This window comes from Pithys albifrons, chromosome 9 (assembly GCF_047495875.1).
Source record: "Pithys albifrons albifrons isolate INPA30051 chromosome 9, PitAlb_v1, whole genome shotgun sequence".
NCBI classification, from domain to species: Eukaryota; Metazoa; Chordata; class Aves; order Passeriformes; family Thamnophilidae; genus Pithys; species Pithys albifrons.
The window spans coordinates 34,932,389-34,944,578 of record NC_092466.1 but is presented as its reverse complement, the minus strand read 5'-3'; the positions used below and the strand labels follow the sequence as shown (position 1 = coordinate 34,944,578).

Sequence of the window (12,190 nt, the reverse complement as noted above, 5' to 3'; positions counted from 1 at the left end):
CCGGCCCCTGGCGCCACCTGGCGGCCACGCCCGCCCCCGCCCCGGGAGCGGCCCCGGTTCGGCGGCAGCAGCGGCGGCGGCACCGCCCGGTCCCGGGGCAGCCGCGCCGGGGAAGCGGCGGCCGGGAGATGCTGCGCCGCCGTGCTCAGGTTTCACCCACTGCCCGCGCTAAGAATAACGCGCAGCTGGCGCGGCCGAGCCGGAGCCACCGCCCGCCGGCACCGCGCCCGGCTGCTCCTGAAGGGCACGCGGCTCCGCCGCCGCTGCCGCCGCCGCCGCCTCACTCACCGTCCTGTGTCGCTGCTGCTGCTGCTGCTGGCGGCGCCGAGCCAGCGCCGGGAAGCGTCCGGCGGCGGTGAGCGCGGCGGGGCGGCGGCTGCAGAGGAGGAGCGGCAGCGCCCTGCCCGCCGTGGCCGCCATCGCGCCGCTGGAGCCGCCCCACGCTGCGGCGGCGGCGCTGCTGCCCCGGCGGGCGGGACGGGCACGGGGCGGGGCCGCCGACACAGCCAGCCAATCGCGGCGCCACGCCGGCCGGCCCCCCGGGAGAGGCCAGCCAATGGAAGCCGGCAGGGCGCGCTGCGCTGCACGCCGATTGGCCAGAGGGGTCCCTGCCCTGCCGGGGTGGGCGGGGCCACAGGGCTGGGGAACTCCTCGGCGGGGGAGCCGCGGGGCGGGGCCAAAGGGGTGGGGCAAAAGGGCGGGGGCAAAAGGGCGGGGACATTGTGGGAGGGGCGCGGTGGGACCTGAGGGGACACCGAGGGAAAGGGGGCAAGGGGGCAAGGGGGCCGGGACATGCGGGCACCTGAGGGGACACCGAGGGAAAGGGGGCCGGGACATGCGGGGGGACCTGAGGGGATACCCAGGGAAAGGGGTACGGGACATGCGGGGGGACCTGAGGGGATACCCAGGGAAAGGGGTGCGGGACATGCGGGCACCTGAGGGGACACCGAGGGAAAGGGGTGCGGGACACCCGAGGGGACACCGAGGGAAAGGGGTGCGGGACATGCGGGCACCGGGGAGGGGTGCACGGGGGATGGGGTGCACGAGGGACGGGGCGGGCGAGGAGATGGGGGTATGGGGAGATGGGGGCACTGGGGAGGGTGTGGGGAGATGGGGGCACTGGGGAAGGGGTGCAGGGAGGTGGGGGGCACTGGGGAGGGTGTGGGGAGATGGGTGGCATTGTGGAGGGTGTGGGGAGGTGGGGGGCACTGGGGAAGGGTTCAGGGAGATGGAGGGCACTGGGGGAGGATACGGGGAGATGGGAGGCACTGGGGAAGGGTGCATGGAGGTGGGGGACACCATGGAGAGGGTGTGGGGAGATGGGGGACACTGGGGAAGGGTGTGGGGAGATGGGGGCACTGGGGAAGGGTGTGGGGAGATGGGGGACAGTGGGGAAGGGGTGCAGGGATGTGGGGGGCACTGGGAAAGGATACAGGAAGATGGGGGGCACTGGGGAGGGTGTGGGGAGATGGGGGGCACTGGGGAAGGGTGTGGGGAGATGGGGGGCACTGGGGAGGGTGTGGGGAGATGGGGGGCACTGGGGAAGGGTGTGGGGAGATGGGGGGCACTGGGGAAGGGTGCAGGGAGGTGGGGAACACCATGGAGAGGGTGTGGGGAGATGGGGGGCACTGGGGAGGGAGATCACCAGGGAAAGGTTGTGGGAACATGGGTACAGCAAAGGCACCCAATGGCCCTGGGCATGGAGCTGTGGGGGAATTTGGGGTGCCAGGTCAAACTGGCATGGCAGTTTCAATGAATGGTATGAAAAGTGGGTTATAAAAAAATAATATATATATATATCTGTATTGCAGAGAGAGAGATACAGACATGGTGGGCTGGGCTGTCAGTGCAGACCCTGCAGCATCTGGGCTAAATAAGCAATATGTGCTCAGCTTTTTCTTGAAAGGTGATGTACTTGGAACATTTTTCTTAGAGAAGAGTTTTCCCTTTGGCCTGGGAGTTACTCCAATACTGCTGGAGGCTCCTTTTTAATTCCTAGGAAGGAATAGTCTGGAAGGGAAATGAGCCTATCACTTTTAATATTGGAAGTGGCCCCAGAACTGCTCGTTGGAAAATGGAGCTTCAAACAGTATTAATGCACAAGCAGTTCCCATGTGCAGCAACTGGGCACTGAGACAGGCTGGGGCTTAAAAGCAGCAGGGATCCTGAAATTATGATTGGTTTTTGAAGTTGAGGAGCCTGGGTCCTTGCTGTGGATCCACTGGGAAACACCTCCTGGCAGGTGAGGAGAGGAGGATGCTCGGGAAAGGAGAGTCACTGGGAATGAATGGGGAAAACAGTCTGGCAAGGCTGGAAATTGCTGAAAGCATCAGGAACACACAGGCTGAGAGACTCAGGCTGTCCTCTACCCCCAGGTGTTTGTCACAAAGACTCTGAAAATACAGAGGGGAGCACAGCCAGGTGATGGGGTGGCAGAGATGTGATTCACCCACACCATCACAACACTCCAGTGCCCTCCTCTTCCAAGCCCAACTCCCACCCTGCCTCCCACAAATCCTGATGGGTTGTTTTCTGGCTTTTCCCCAAACAATATCAATTTGGAGCTCATCCCTGAGCAATCCTTCACCTCAATGCTCATTTCTGACCAGGTTTTCCTTTAGGGATGACTTATCCCTTCCTTCTCTTTGTCAGTTGGGAAGACATCACTGAAGCATTGACTGCCTTCTGGAAGGACTTCCCTGTGGTCTTTCCAACATCACACATTTATCATTTCAATGGTCATTTGTTTTTCTTGGAAAATCACACAAACCTAGTGCAGCAGCTTCTCTGAGCTTCACTGGTCAGATCAGCCCAAGTCTTTGCTTGGTGTCTGCTGTATTTCCCTCTCCTTCCTTGCTGAAAATCTATGGCAGGAGGAAAAAGGCTTTAAAAAGAGGACTTTGAGCAGCACAGCCTCTGCAATGCCCCCGGGAGCACCTGCAAGGGGAGATGCTCCCACACACAGCTCAGCCAAGGAGCCCCCAGGGTCCCCAGGGACAGGCTCCAGTGTGAGGATTAAAAGCCTCAAAATGGCAAAACTGGGGTTAATGCAACCCAGGGGAGGTGAAAAAGGGAGATTAGAAAGGCAGGAAGTGGGCAGGGAGGAAGGAAGTCCAGGGAGATTAGAGGATGCAGCCCCAGCTTTGGGGCAGAGCCACCTCCTCTAACCATAAACTACCCAACCCAACACTTATTTTTGGCTGGGTGAGCAGACACGTGTTGAGGGTGAGCCCATACTGTTGTCCTCGTGGATATTTCCTGTGGGAATCAGTGCTGGAAGCTCCAAGGGAGGACAAGGATGGGCATGGTGAGCAGCCCCTGGGCTGGCATACCTGCCCCAACTGCTCCCTCCTATTCCCTTACTCTTCCAGCCATTCATATTATGTATTTAGATGTTTATTTCTTATTAAAGAGGAGCTGGAAACATCCACCTGAAGTTTGAGCATTCCCAGGGAGTTTTTGGGAGAGGTGGGGGAAGACCAGCTGTGAGCAAAGGGTGAGAATGGCAGGAAGGCCAAGAATTCATTAGCAAAGCCATGCTGAGCATGTGGGCACTCCCTACAGCCCACAGAAATGGGAATTAAATATGAGCCCTGAGATCAATACCCCGTGCAATTAAATGTGCCAGTGGGAAATGGCTCCCCAAGGTGCAGAGAGCAAAGGGGTGAGGATTTGCAGCACCAAAATGAAACCCTGGCATTGTGGGTCAAATAGCTCCCTGTGCCCTGCTAGAAGCACCTTCCACCCTTGGAACACCTAAATAAAATGGTGTATTTAACAAGTCTTTCTCCTGGTGATTATAATTACAGCCAGCTGAATATTGGAAAGCTGCTCCTGAGAAGAATTGATGGAGAAAAGCACACCAGTGTTCACAATTAATATTATTGCAGAGGGAAAGGCTGAAGTGGAAAGCTAAGGCTTCAAACCCCCATCAACCATCCTGACACTGCCAACAGAGGCATTGGTGCTGCCCTCCTGCAATTAAAACACTGATTTAAGAGAAGGTGAGTGTGTGATGAGCCATAGGCAAGGCCATCACTTTGGAAGACTTGCTCAAGGCCCAAAGTGCTTGGATTAAACAAGCCAGCCAGGAAGGAAAAAAAAAATCCCCAGATGATCTTTTAGTCCATAGACCCATCACTTTCTTCATGTTATTTAAATGTAGGATTTAGCCAGTTTTATTCCTACAGATGTCCAGGGCTGTGATACAGCAGGATCTGCCCCGTGGAGAGGGATGAACATGCAAATCCTGCAGATGCATCAGCAATGGGTGGATGAGGAAATGCAGGAGGATTCCGGGTGCAAGTGCGTCTTATCTCCTTTTATGTAGAGGAAAGGTTGGTGCTTTCAGGTTATTGCAGATAACAGAGCACAGCCCTGAGACAGGAGGGCAGAGTCTGCCTGCTGATAAAGGAATGGCACTGTCCATCTTCCCTAAGCTGGGCACTGCCAAGCTGTGGATGGAACACTGGGATAAGAGGGGGAAGTTTCCCTGGCCTGGAGAGGATGGTGATCCCTGTCCTGTCACAGGACTAGGATATAAACCCGAGTTACCCAAACACACCAGTGTTTGCTTGCTGCTTCTCCCACCCCTTTTGGGGTCCAGCATCCCCAGCAGAGATGGCCAGACCCTGGCCCCTCAGCAACCCCTTCAAGCCTCTGGCATCACCTTAAGGCTCCCCAGAAGGTTCATCCTAAAAATCCCTGCAGCATTCCTGCTGTGGGAAGGGCAGTGGCAGGATCCAGCAGCCCTTTGTGTTCCTCAGGAGCAATTGCTGTCTATTTATGCCTCTGAAAAACATGTCTTTTAATGGGGGGGTTCATTAAAGCCTGTGGAGAGCCAGCCTAAGAGGCATCAGGAAGCAACTAAAATTAAAATACCTAAAATTAGCCACCTCAGCAGTGAATCCTCCCTCTGATCTACATGCCGAGGTGCACATGACCCAGGCATGCCTTTCTCACTTTCCCTTCCCACTGCCATCCCATTCCCCAGCCCTGGGCACGGCCACAGCTGCTGGCACACCAACCCACCACCCTGGGGAAGGCAGGAATTGTTCCCTGGGAGGTTGGGCAGGCCCTGGCACAGGCTGGGCAGAGCAGCTGTGGCTGTCCCATCCCTGGAAGTGTCCAAGGCCAGGCTGGACAGGGCTTGGAGCAACCTAGGATAGTGGGAGGTGTCCCTGCCCATGGCAGGGGGTGGAACTGGATGGGCTTCGAGGTCCATTCCAACCTCATAACATTTTATGACGATCTAGATACTGAGATATAGAGATAGATGATATAGATATAGCTAGCTAGATACATATAGATAGATATAGATATAAAAAAGCCCCTAAAGCCCCATATACCACTCTTTCAGATGCTATACAGAAGCCCTTCAGCCCTGCTCAGACCCTATAGACAGGCTCTTCAGGACCTATAAATATGCTCCTTATATCCTTTACATAAACCTTGCAGGGCCCATAGATATGAACCCCTGAGAGCCTATATGTGCCCTTTCAAAAGCCACATATATAGGTATGTTCATGTTCATATATATATATACATACACACATATATATAGATATAGATAGAGATAGGAATGTCGACCTGCTGGAAGGCAGGAGGGCTCTGCAGAGGGATCTGGAGAGACTGGAGAGATGGGCTGATTCCAATGGGATGAAGTTCAACAAGGCCAAGTGCAGGTCCTGCACTTTGGCCACAACAACCCCCTGCAGCGCTCCAGGCTGGGCACAGAGTGGCTGGAGAGCAGCCAGGCAGAGGGACCTGGGGGGACTGAGGGACAGGAAGCTCAACAGGAGCCAACAGTGTGCCCAGGTGGCCAAGAAGGACAATGGGATCCTGGCCTAGATCAAAACTAGCGTGGCCAGCAGGCCCAGGGCGCAGTGACCCTTCCCCTGGACTCTGCCTTGGGGAGGCCACACCTTGAGTGTTGTGTTCAGTTCTGGGCCCCTCAGTTGAGGCAAGAGATTGAGGGGCTGGAGCGGGGCCAGAGAAGAGCAAGGAGGCTGGAGAAGGGACTGGAGCACAAGTGCTGTGGGGAGAGGCTGAGGGAGCTGGGGGTGTTTAGCCTGGAGAAGAGGAGGCTCAGAGGTGACCTCAGCACTGTCTGGAACTGCCTGAAGGGAAGTTCTGGCCAGGTGGGGGTTGGTCTCTTCTCTCAGGCAACCATCAGCAATAGGACAAGGGGGCACGGGCCTGAGCTCTGCCAGGGGAAGTTTAGGTTGGATATCAGGAAGAAGTTCTTTCCAGAGAGAGTGCTCAGGCATTGGAATGGGCTGCCCAGAGAGGGGGTGGATTCCCCATCCCTGGAGGTTTTTCAGCTGAGCTTGGCCGTGGCACTGAGTGCCATGATCTGGTAAAGGGACTGGAGTTGGACCAAGGGTTGGACTTGATGATCTCAGAGGTCTTTTCCAACCCAATCCATTCTATGATTCTGTGATATGGACATATATATATATATATGCATATATATGTGTGTGTATATGTATATGTATATATATGTGGGCCCCTGAGACCCTGTATACAGACCTTTCAGAACCTGTATGTATATATATTTATACACACACGAGCCCCTGAAACTCTACATATAGACCCTTTAGAATCTATCTATATATAAATGGGCCCCTGAGATATATATGTAAGTGGGCCTCTGAAACTCTATGGAGAGACATTTCAGAAGTTATACATATATTACATATATATGGGTGTGTATATATAAATAAATTAAAAATGGGTCCCTGAAACCCTGTATATAAACATTTCAGAACCTATACAGATATTTTTATATATGTGTGTATATATATATGTATGTATATATGTGTGTATATATGTATATATGTATGTGTATATATATATATATATATATATATAAAAAAACAAAAAAGCAGGTCCCTGAAACACTATATATATAGGCATGTCAGAACCTATACATATATTTATATATGTGTGTGTGTATATATTTGTATATAAATAAAAACCCAGGTCCCTAAAACCCTATATATTGACATTTCAGAACCTGTACATATATTTATCTATGTATATGTGTGTGTGTATTTATAAATAAAAAAAATGGGTCCCTGAAACCTACATATAGACATTTCAGAACCTTGACTTATATTTATATATATATATACATATGTGTGTGTGTATAAATATATATAAAAATAAAAAACTGGGTCCCTGAAACCCTATTTATAGAGATTTCAGAACCTGTACACATGTCTATATATGTATATCTGTTTGTGTATATATAAATAAATAAAACAGTGGGTCCCTAAAACCCTGTATATTGACATTTCAAAACCTGTATATATATTTATGTATGTATATGTGTATATATATGTAAAAATAAATAAAATTTGGGTCCCTGAAACCTTTATATATAGACATGTCAGAACCTATATATATATTTTTATATGTGTGTGTGTGTATAGACATTTATAAACAAAAAATGGGTCCCTGAAACCCTATAAACAGACATATCAGAACCTAAACATATATTTTATATACACGTGTGTGTATATATATATATATATATAAATATAAATAAATAAACGGGTCTCTGAAACCCTATACTGTATATGTGTGTGTGCGTGTGTGTATATATATATAACTAAAAAAACAGGTCCAGACATTCCAGAACTTTACATTTATATGTATAAATAACCCCTAAACACAAACTTTGGGCAGAGTTTAAACACTGCCCGAGGCCACGCCCACTCGCACAGATCACGCCCCTCCACACCAAGCCACGCCCTCCACTGTTGCCACGCCCCCGGCCCCGCCCCCGGAAGCGCGGGAGGACGCGCCGGGCCGAGGTGAGCGGTGCCGGGCCCGCGGCGTTCCCGGGCTTTGGGAACGGGGTGAGGTGGAGCTGCTGCCTGGGAAACCGGTCCTTCTGCCGTGCCTTGGCTTCCCCGGTCCGCTGTGGCTCCAGTCCTTAGGGCTGGACTCGGGCTCCGCGTTGTTTTGTCGCTGGGTGGGCGCGTGGGGGTATCAGGGGCCGTGTGGGGTATCATGGTGGTATCCTGGGCCCCGTGTGAGGGTATGAGCGGCCACCCGGACTGTGTGGGGGTATCCTGGGCTGTGTGGGGGTATCCTGGGTGTATCCCGGGCCCCGTGTGGGGGTATCAGGGGCCGTGTGGGGTATCGTGGGGGTATCCCGGGCCCCGTGTGGGGGTATCAGGGGCCGTGTGGGGTATCATGGTGGTATCCTGGGCCCCGTGTGAGGGTATGAGCGGCCACCCGGACTGTGTGGGGGTATCCTGGGTGTATCCCGGGCCCCGTGTGGGGGTATCAGGGGCCGTGTGGGGTATCGTGGGGGTATCCCGGGGCCCGTGGTGGGGTATGCGGGGCCGTGGGGGGGGTTATCCCGGGCCCTATGGGGGTATCCCGGGCTGTGTGGGGTATCCCGGGGCCGTGTGGCGGTGTGGGGGGTATCCTGGGCCGTGTGGCGGTGTGGGGGGTATCCTGGGCCGTGTGGCGGTGTGGGGGGTATCCTGGGCCGTGTGGCGGTGTGGGGGGTATCCTGGGCCGTGTGGGGTATCATGGGGGTATCAGGGGCCGTGTGGGGTATTATGGGGGTATCCCGGGCCCTGTGGGGGTATCCCGGGCTGTGTGGGGTATCCCGGGGCCGTGTGGCGTTATGAGGGGCCACCCGGGCCGTGTGGGGGGTATCCTGGGCCGTGTGGGGTATCATAGGGGTATCCCGGGCCATGTGGGGGTCTCGGGGGCCGTGGGGGGGGTTATCCCGGGCCGTGTGGGTGTATCACGGTGTGTCAGAGCTCCTGTCAGGACACTTCACCCCTAATTGTGCTTCGTTAAGGGTTTAACTCAGGCCGGGTTTGCAGTTTGTGCGGGGAACACGAGCCTGAGTTAATGAGCTGCTCGGGGTGTTCCCTGTCACGGCGTGATTTGTGTGTTCTGTGTGTGCCTTCTCTTCAGAGAGCCTGGGAAAGGTGTGAAACCTGAATGTGTTCAGTGGGGTCTAAGCAGGGGTGGGCAGCTCAAAGCAGGCTGAGTTTTGAGGAGTTTCTCCTCTAGAAGCACAAATGCCAGCTCAGACTTGGTTTGTCTTTATTTCCTTCCATCAGCTGTTGACCGTTTTCCCCCTGCTGCCTTTATTTGACATGCAAATCTCAAATAAAAGTGGCCTTATTTATTTGTTTCCCCTCCAGCTTTATTTGAGATGAATTTCCTGAGGTCAGTATTTGTGAGCACTAAAATGCAGGGGCAAGGTGGGTGCAGCATGCTGCTGGCAGCAAAAGGTTATACTCATTATCCTGTTTCTTTCTTGCCTTTAGAAAACAGCCCTGCAAAGAAATAATTCCTTGTGTTCTCTGTGACTTCTTGGCCTGCAAGCTGGGAGAAAATACCCTGCAGGTGAGGATGGTGTTGCTGAGTGCTGGGGTGGGCAACTCACAGCTGAGCCCTCCTCTCAGGTGCTTTAACTCTGCTGGACTAATCACCTGGCTGATAGAATCATAGAATGGATTGGGTTGGAAAAGACCAAAAAAAAAGTCCAACCCTTGGTCCAACTCCAGTCCATTTACCAGATCATGGCACTCAGTGCCACGGCCAAGCTCAGCTGAAAAACATCCAGGGATGGGGAATCCACCCCCTCTCTGGGCAGCCCATTCCAATGCCTGAGCACTCTCTCTGCAAAGAAGTTTTTTCTGCTCTCCAACTTCAATTTCCCCTGGCAGAGCTTGAGCCCATCGTGCCCCCTTGTCCTATTGCTGAGTGCCTGGGAGAAGAGACCAACCCCCAGCTGGCCAGAACTTCCCTTCAGGCAGTTCCAGACAGTGCTGAGGTCACCTCTGAGCCTCCTCTTCTCCAGGCTAAACACCCCCAGCTCCCTCAGCCTCTCCCCACAGCACTTGTGCTCCAGTCCCTTCTCCAGCCTCGTTGCTCTTCTCTGGCCCCGCTCCAGCCCCTCAATCTCTTGCCTGAACTGAGGGGCCCAGAACTGAACACAACACTCAAGGTGTGGCCTCCCCAAGGCACAGTCCAGGGGAAGGGTCACTGCCCTGGGCCTGCAGGCCACGCTAGTTTGGATCCAGGCCAGGATCCCCTTGGCCTTCTTGGCCACCTGGGCACACTGTTGGCTCCTGTTGAGCTTCCTGTCCCTCAGTCCCCCCAGGTCCCTCTGCCTGGCTGCTTACCCTTAACTATGCCCTGTGTGGAGTTACTCCTGTCCTGAAGTGTCCACTCAGGGTTTTTCCTAAAGGCCTGGGAGAAGGGGTTGCCTTTTTGCAGTGGGAAAAGTTGTGCTGACTTCCCTGGTGCACAGTGAGCTGTGGGGGAAATTGTGTGCCTGGAGCTGCCTGTCAACCCAGACTCAGCTGTGCCACTTCCACAAAATATCAAAACATAAATAACACACTGAAAAAGCTGCATTTTAACTTAGTGTGTTGCAGTAATTTCTGTGCACTTGGTAAAAATGTATTTGAACATTGGGAGGTATAAAGAAAACCCTCAAACAACCAGAACTAAGGAAAGGTGCTTGAACTGTGTGTGCTTGTCCATCTGGAGCAATAGAGTATTGAACAGCTATAGAGGGCAGGGGTAGGTGGGAAATGGGATAAAACTCTTCCCTGGGAGGGTGGGCAGGCCTGGCACAGGTTGGCCAGAGAAGCTGTGGCTGCCCCATTCCTGGGAGTGTCCAAGGCCAGGCTGGACAGGGCTTGGAGCACCCTGGGCTATGGAAGGTGAGCTCATGTAACCCCTCTTTGTTTACTTAGGGAAGTGGTTTATTCTCCCAGTGACCCATTTTCTGCAGAAACCTCTGTGGTTTTCATTGTGCTTCCTGAACTGACGTTGAAATTCCATGCTCTGGAGGGAAAGGAATGATGTGTTTTGCTGACACCACTGCTATTTGGGGACCCTCTGGAGCTCCCTGTGTGCCACTGCTCCCTGTGCCACCTCCCTGCCCAGGTCCCTGCTGTGCCTCTGGGAAGCCTGGGGCAGAGTTTCAGAGGAGAGATGATCTCCTTGTCCTCAGGCAGTTTAACAGCACAAACTGCAGGACTTGCACACCATGTGAAGTCTCAGCAAGGCTTTGAAGCCCATGAACATTCCATAATTCAGGTGATGTTTGAGGTGGTATCAGCATGTTTAGATCTACAATGTGGAAACACCCTATTTTTTATTTCTTGAGCAAAATAAGTTCTGTAGCTGTCACCTTAGGTTTGTTGTAAGAACACATTGTTTGATGCTGTTCCACTTGCTGCTGGGGCACTTCTGGAAATGAGCTGAGAGTTGTAAATTCTTTGTTTATTCCCCAGTGGCCATACTGGTGCCCTGTATTTTAACACAGTGCAGTGAGGCTGAGGATGCCTGTGTACAACAACAAAAATAACCTTATTTATATTTATCCCAGGTGTTGTGTGTTCCTGTTGGGGTGTTGCAGAGGTGCAGTAAAAAAGTATCTTGGTGTAGGTGTGATTTTGGGTTGGGGTGATGTTGTTTAGGATATTTTAGTAGGGAACAGTTACCCAAAGTCTTTGAGTACTGGACACCTTTGAGATGGAAGTTACCACTTTTTAAAAAAACCCCACAGAATTGTTTTTAAGAAAAGTCCATTGCAAATAGTGTGGCTTCCTCAAACACAGAATCTTGGAATGGTTTGGCTTGGAAGGGCCCTTAATGATTATCCAGTCCCACCCCCTGCCATGGGCAGGGACACCTCCCACCAGCCCAGGTTGCTCCAAGCCCTGTCCAACCTGGCCTGGGACACTCCCAGGGATGGAGCAGCCACAGCTTCTCTGCCCAACCTGTGCCAGGGCCTGCCCACCCTCACAGGGAAGGATTCCTTCCCAATATCCCATCTAACCCTCTGGAGTGGGAAGCCATTCCCTGTGTCCTGTCCCTCCATCCCTTTTTCCCAGTCCCTCTCCAGCTTTTCCGTAGGTGCTGGAAGGCTGAGGATGACTCTTTGTGTTTGGTGTGATGTGTTTGACACTTCAAGAGAGAAATACAAGGACTCACCGTAGAAACTGAGTAGAGCCTGAGGCACTTTGTCTCTCTAAGCACAGGCCATCCAAAGCCTGTGGCAGCTTTGCCTCTTGCTTTTAGATTTAAGATACTTTAAAAGAGGAAAACTAGACAGGTCATGCATTGTTTTTCTGTAGAGTTGTTTGAAAAGTCCCTGGGTAGTAAATTCTGGGTTGTGTTTGTCTGTTCTGTG

General features: G+C 52.8%; 2 protein-coding genes across 7 annotated transcripts in view; one reads left to right on the top strand and one right to left on the bottom strand.

The window, feature by feature from the left end:
• The window catches only part of MCU (mitochondrial calcium uniporter), an 87,504-nt gene extending 87,039 nt beyond the window's left edge, over positions 1-465 (bottom strand). Inside the window, exon 1 of the mRNA XM_071564060.1 lies at positions 289-465. Coding sequence (XP_071420161.1) covers positions 289-420 — 132 coding nt within the window. The 5' untranslated portion in view covers positions 421-465. The remainder of the gene's footprint in view (positions 1-288) is intronic.
• Positions 466-7,756: 7,291 nt separating this feature from the next.
• The window catches only part of MICU1 (mitochondrial calcium uptake 1), a 104,580-nt gene continuing 100,146 nt past the window's right edge, over positions 7,757-12,190 (top strand). For 3 of the 6 annotated variants that reach the window (XM_071564369.1, XM_071564363.1, XM_071564368.1), the window contains exons 1-2: positions 7,757-7,820; positions 9,306-9,384. The gene's annotated coding sequence lies outside the window, so the exon portion shown is untranslated. Of the gene's footprint in view, positions 7,821-7,841; positions 7,866-7,902; positions 7,923-9,183; positions 9,205-9,305; positions 9,385-12,190 lie in introns of those variants that run through there. The other 3 variants (XM_071564365.1, XM_071564366.1, XM_071564364.1) reach the window with 3 other exon arrangements.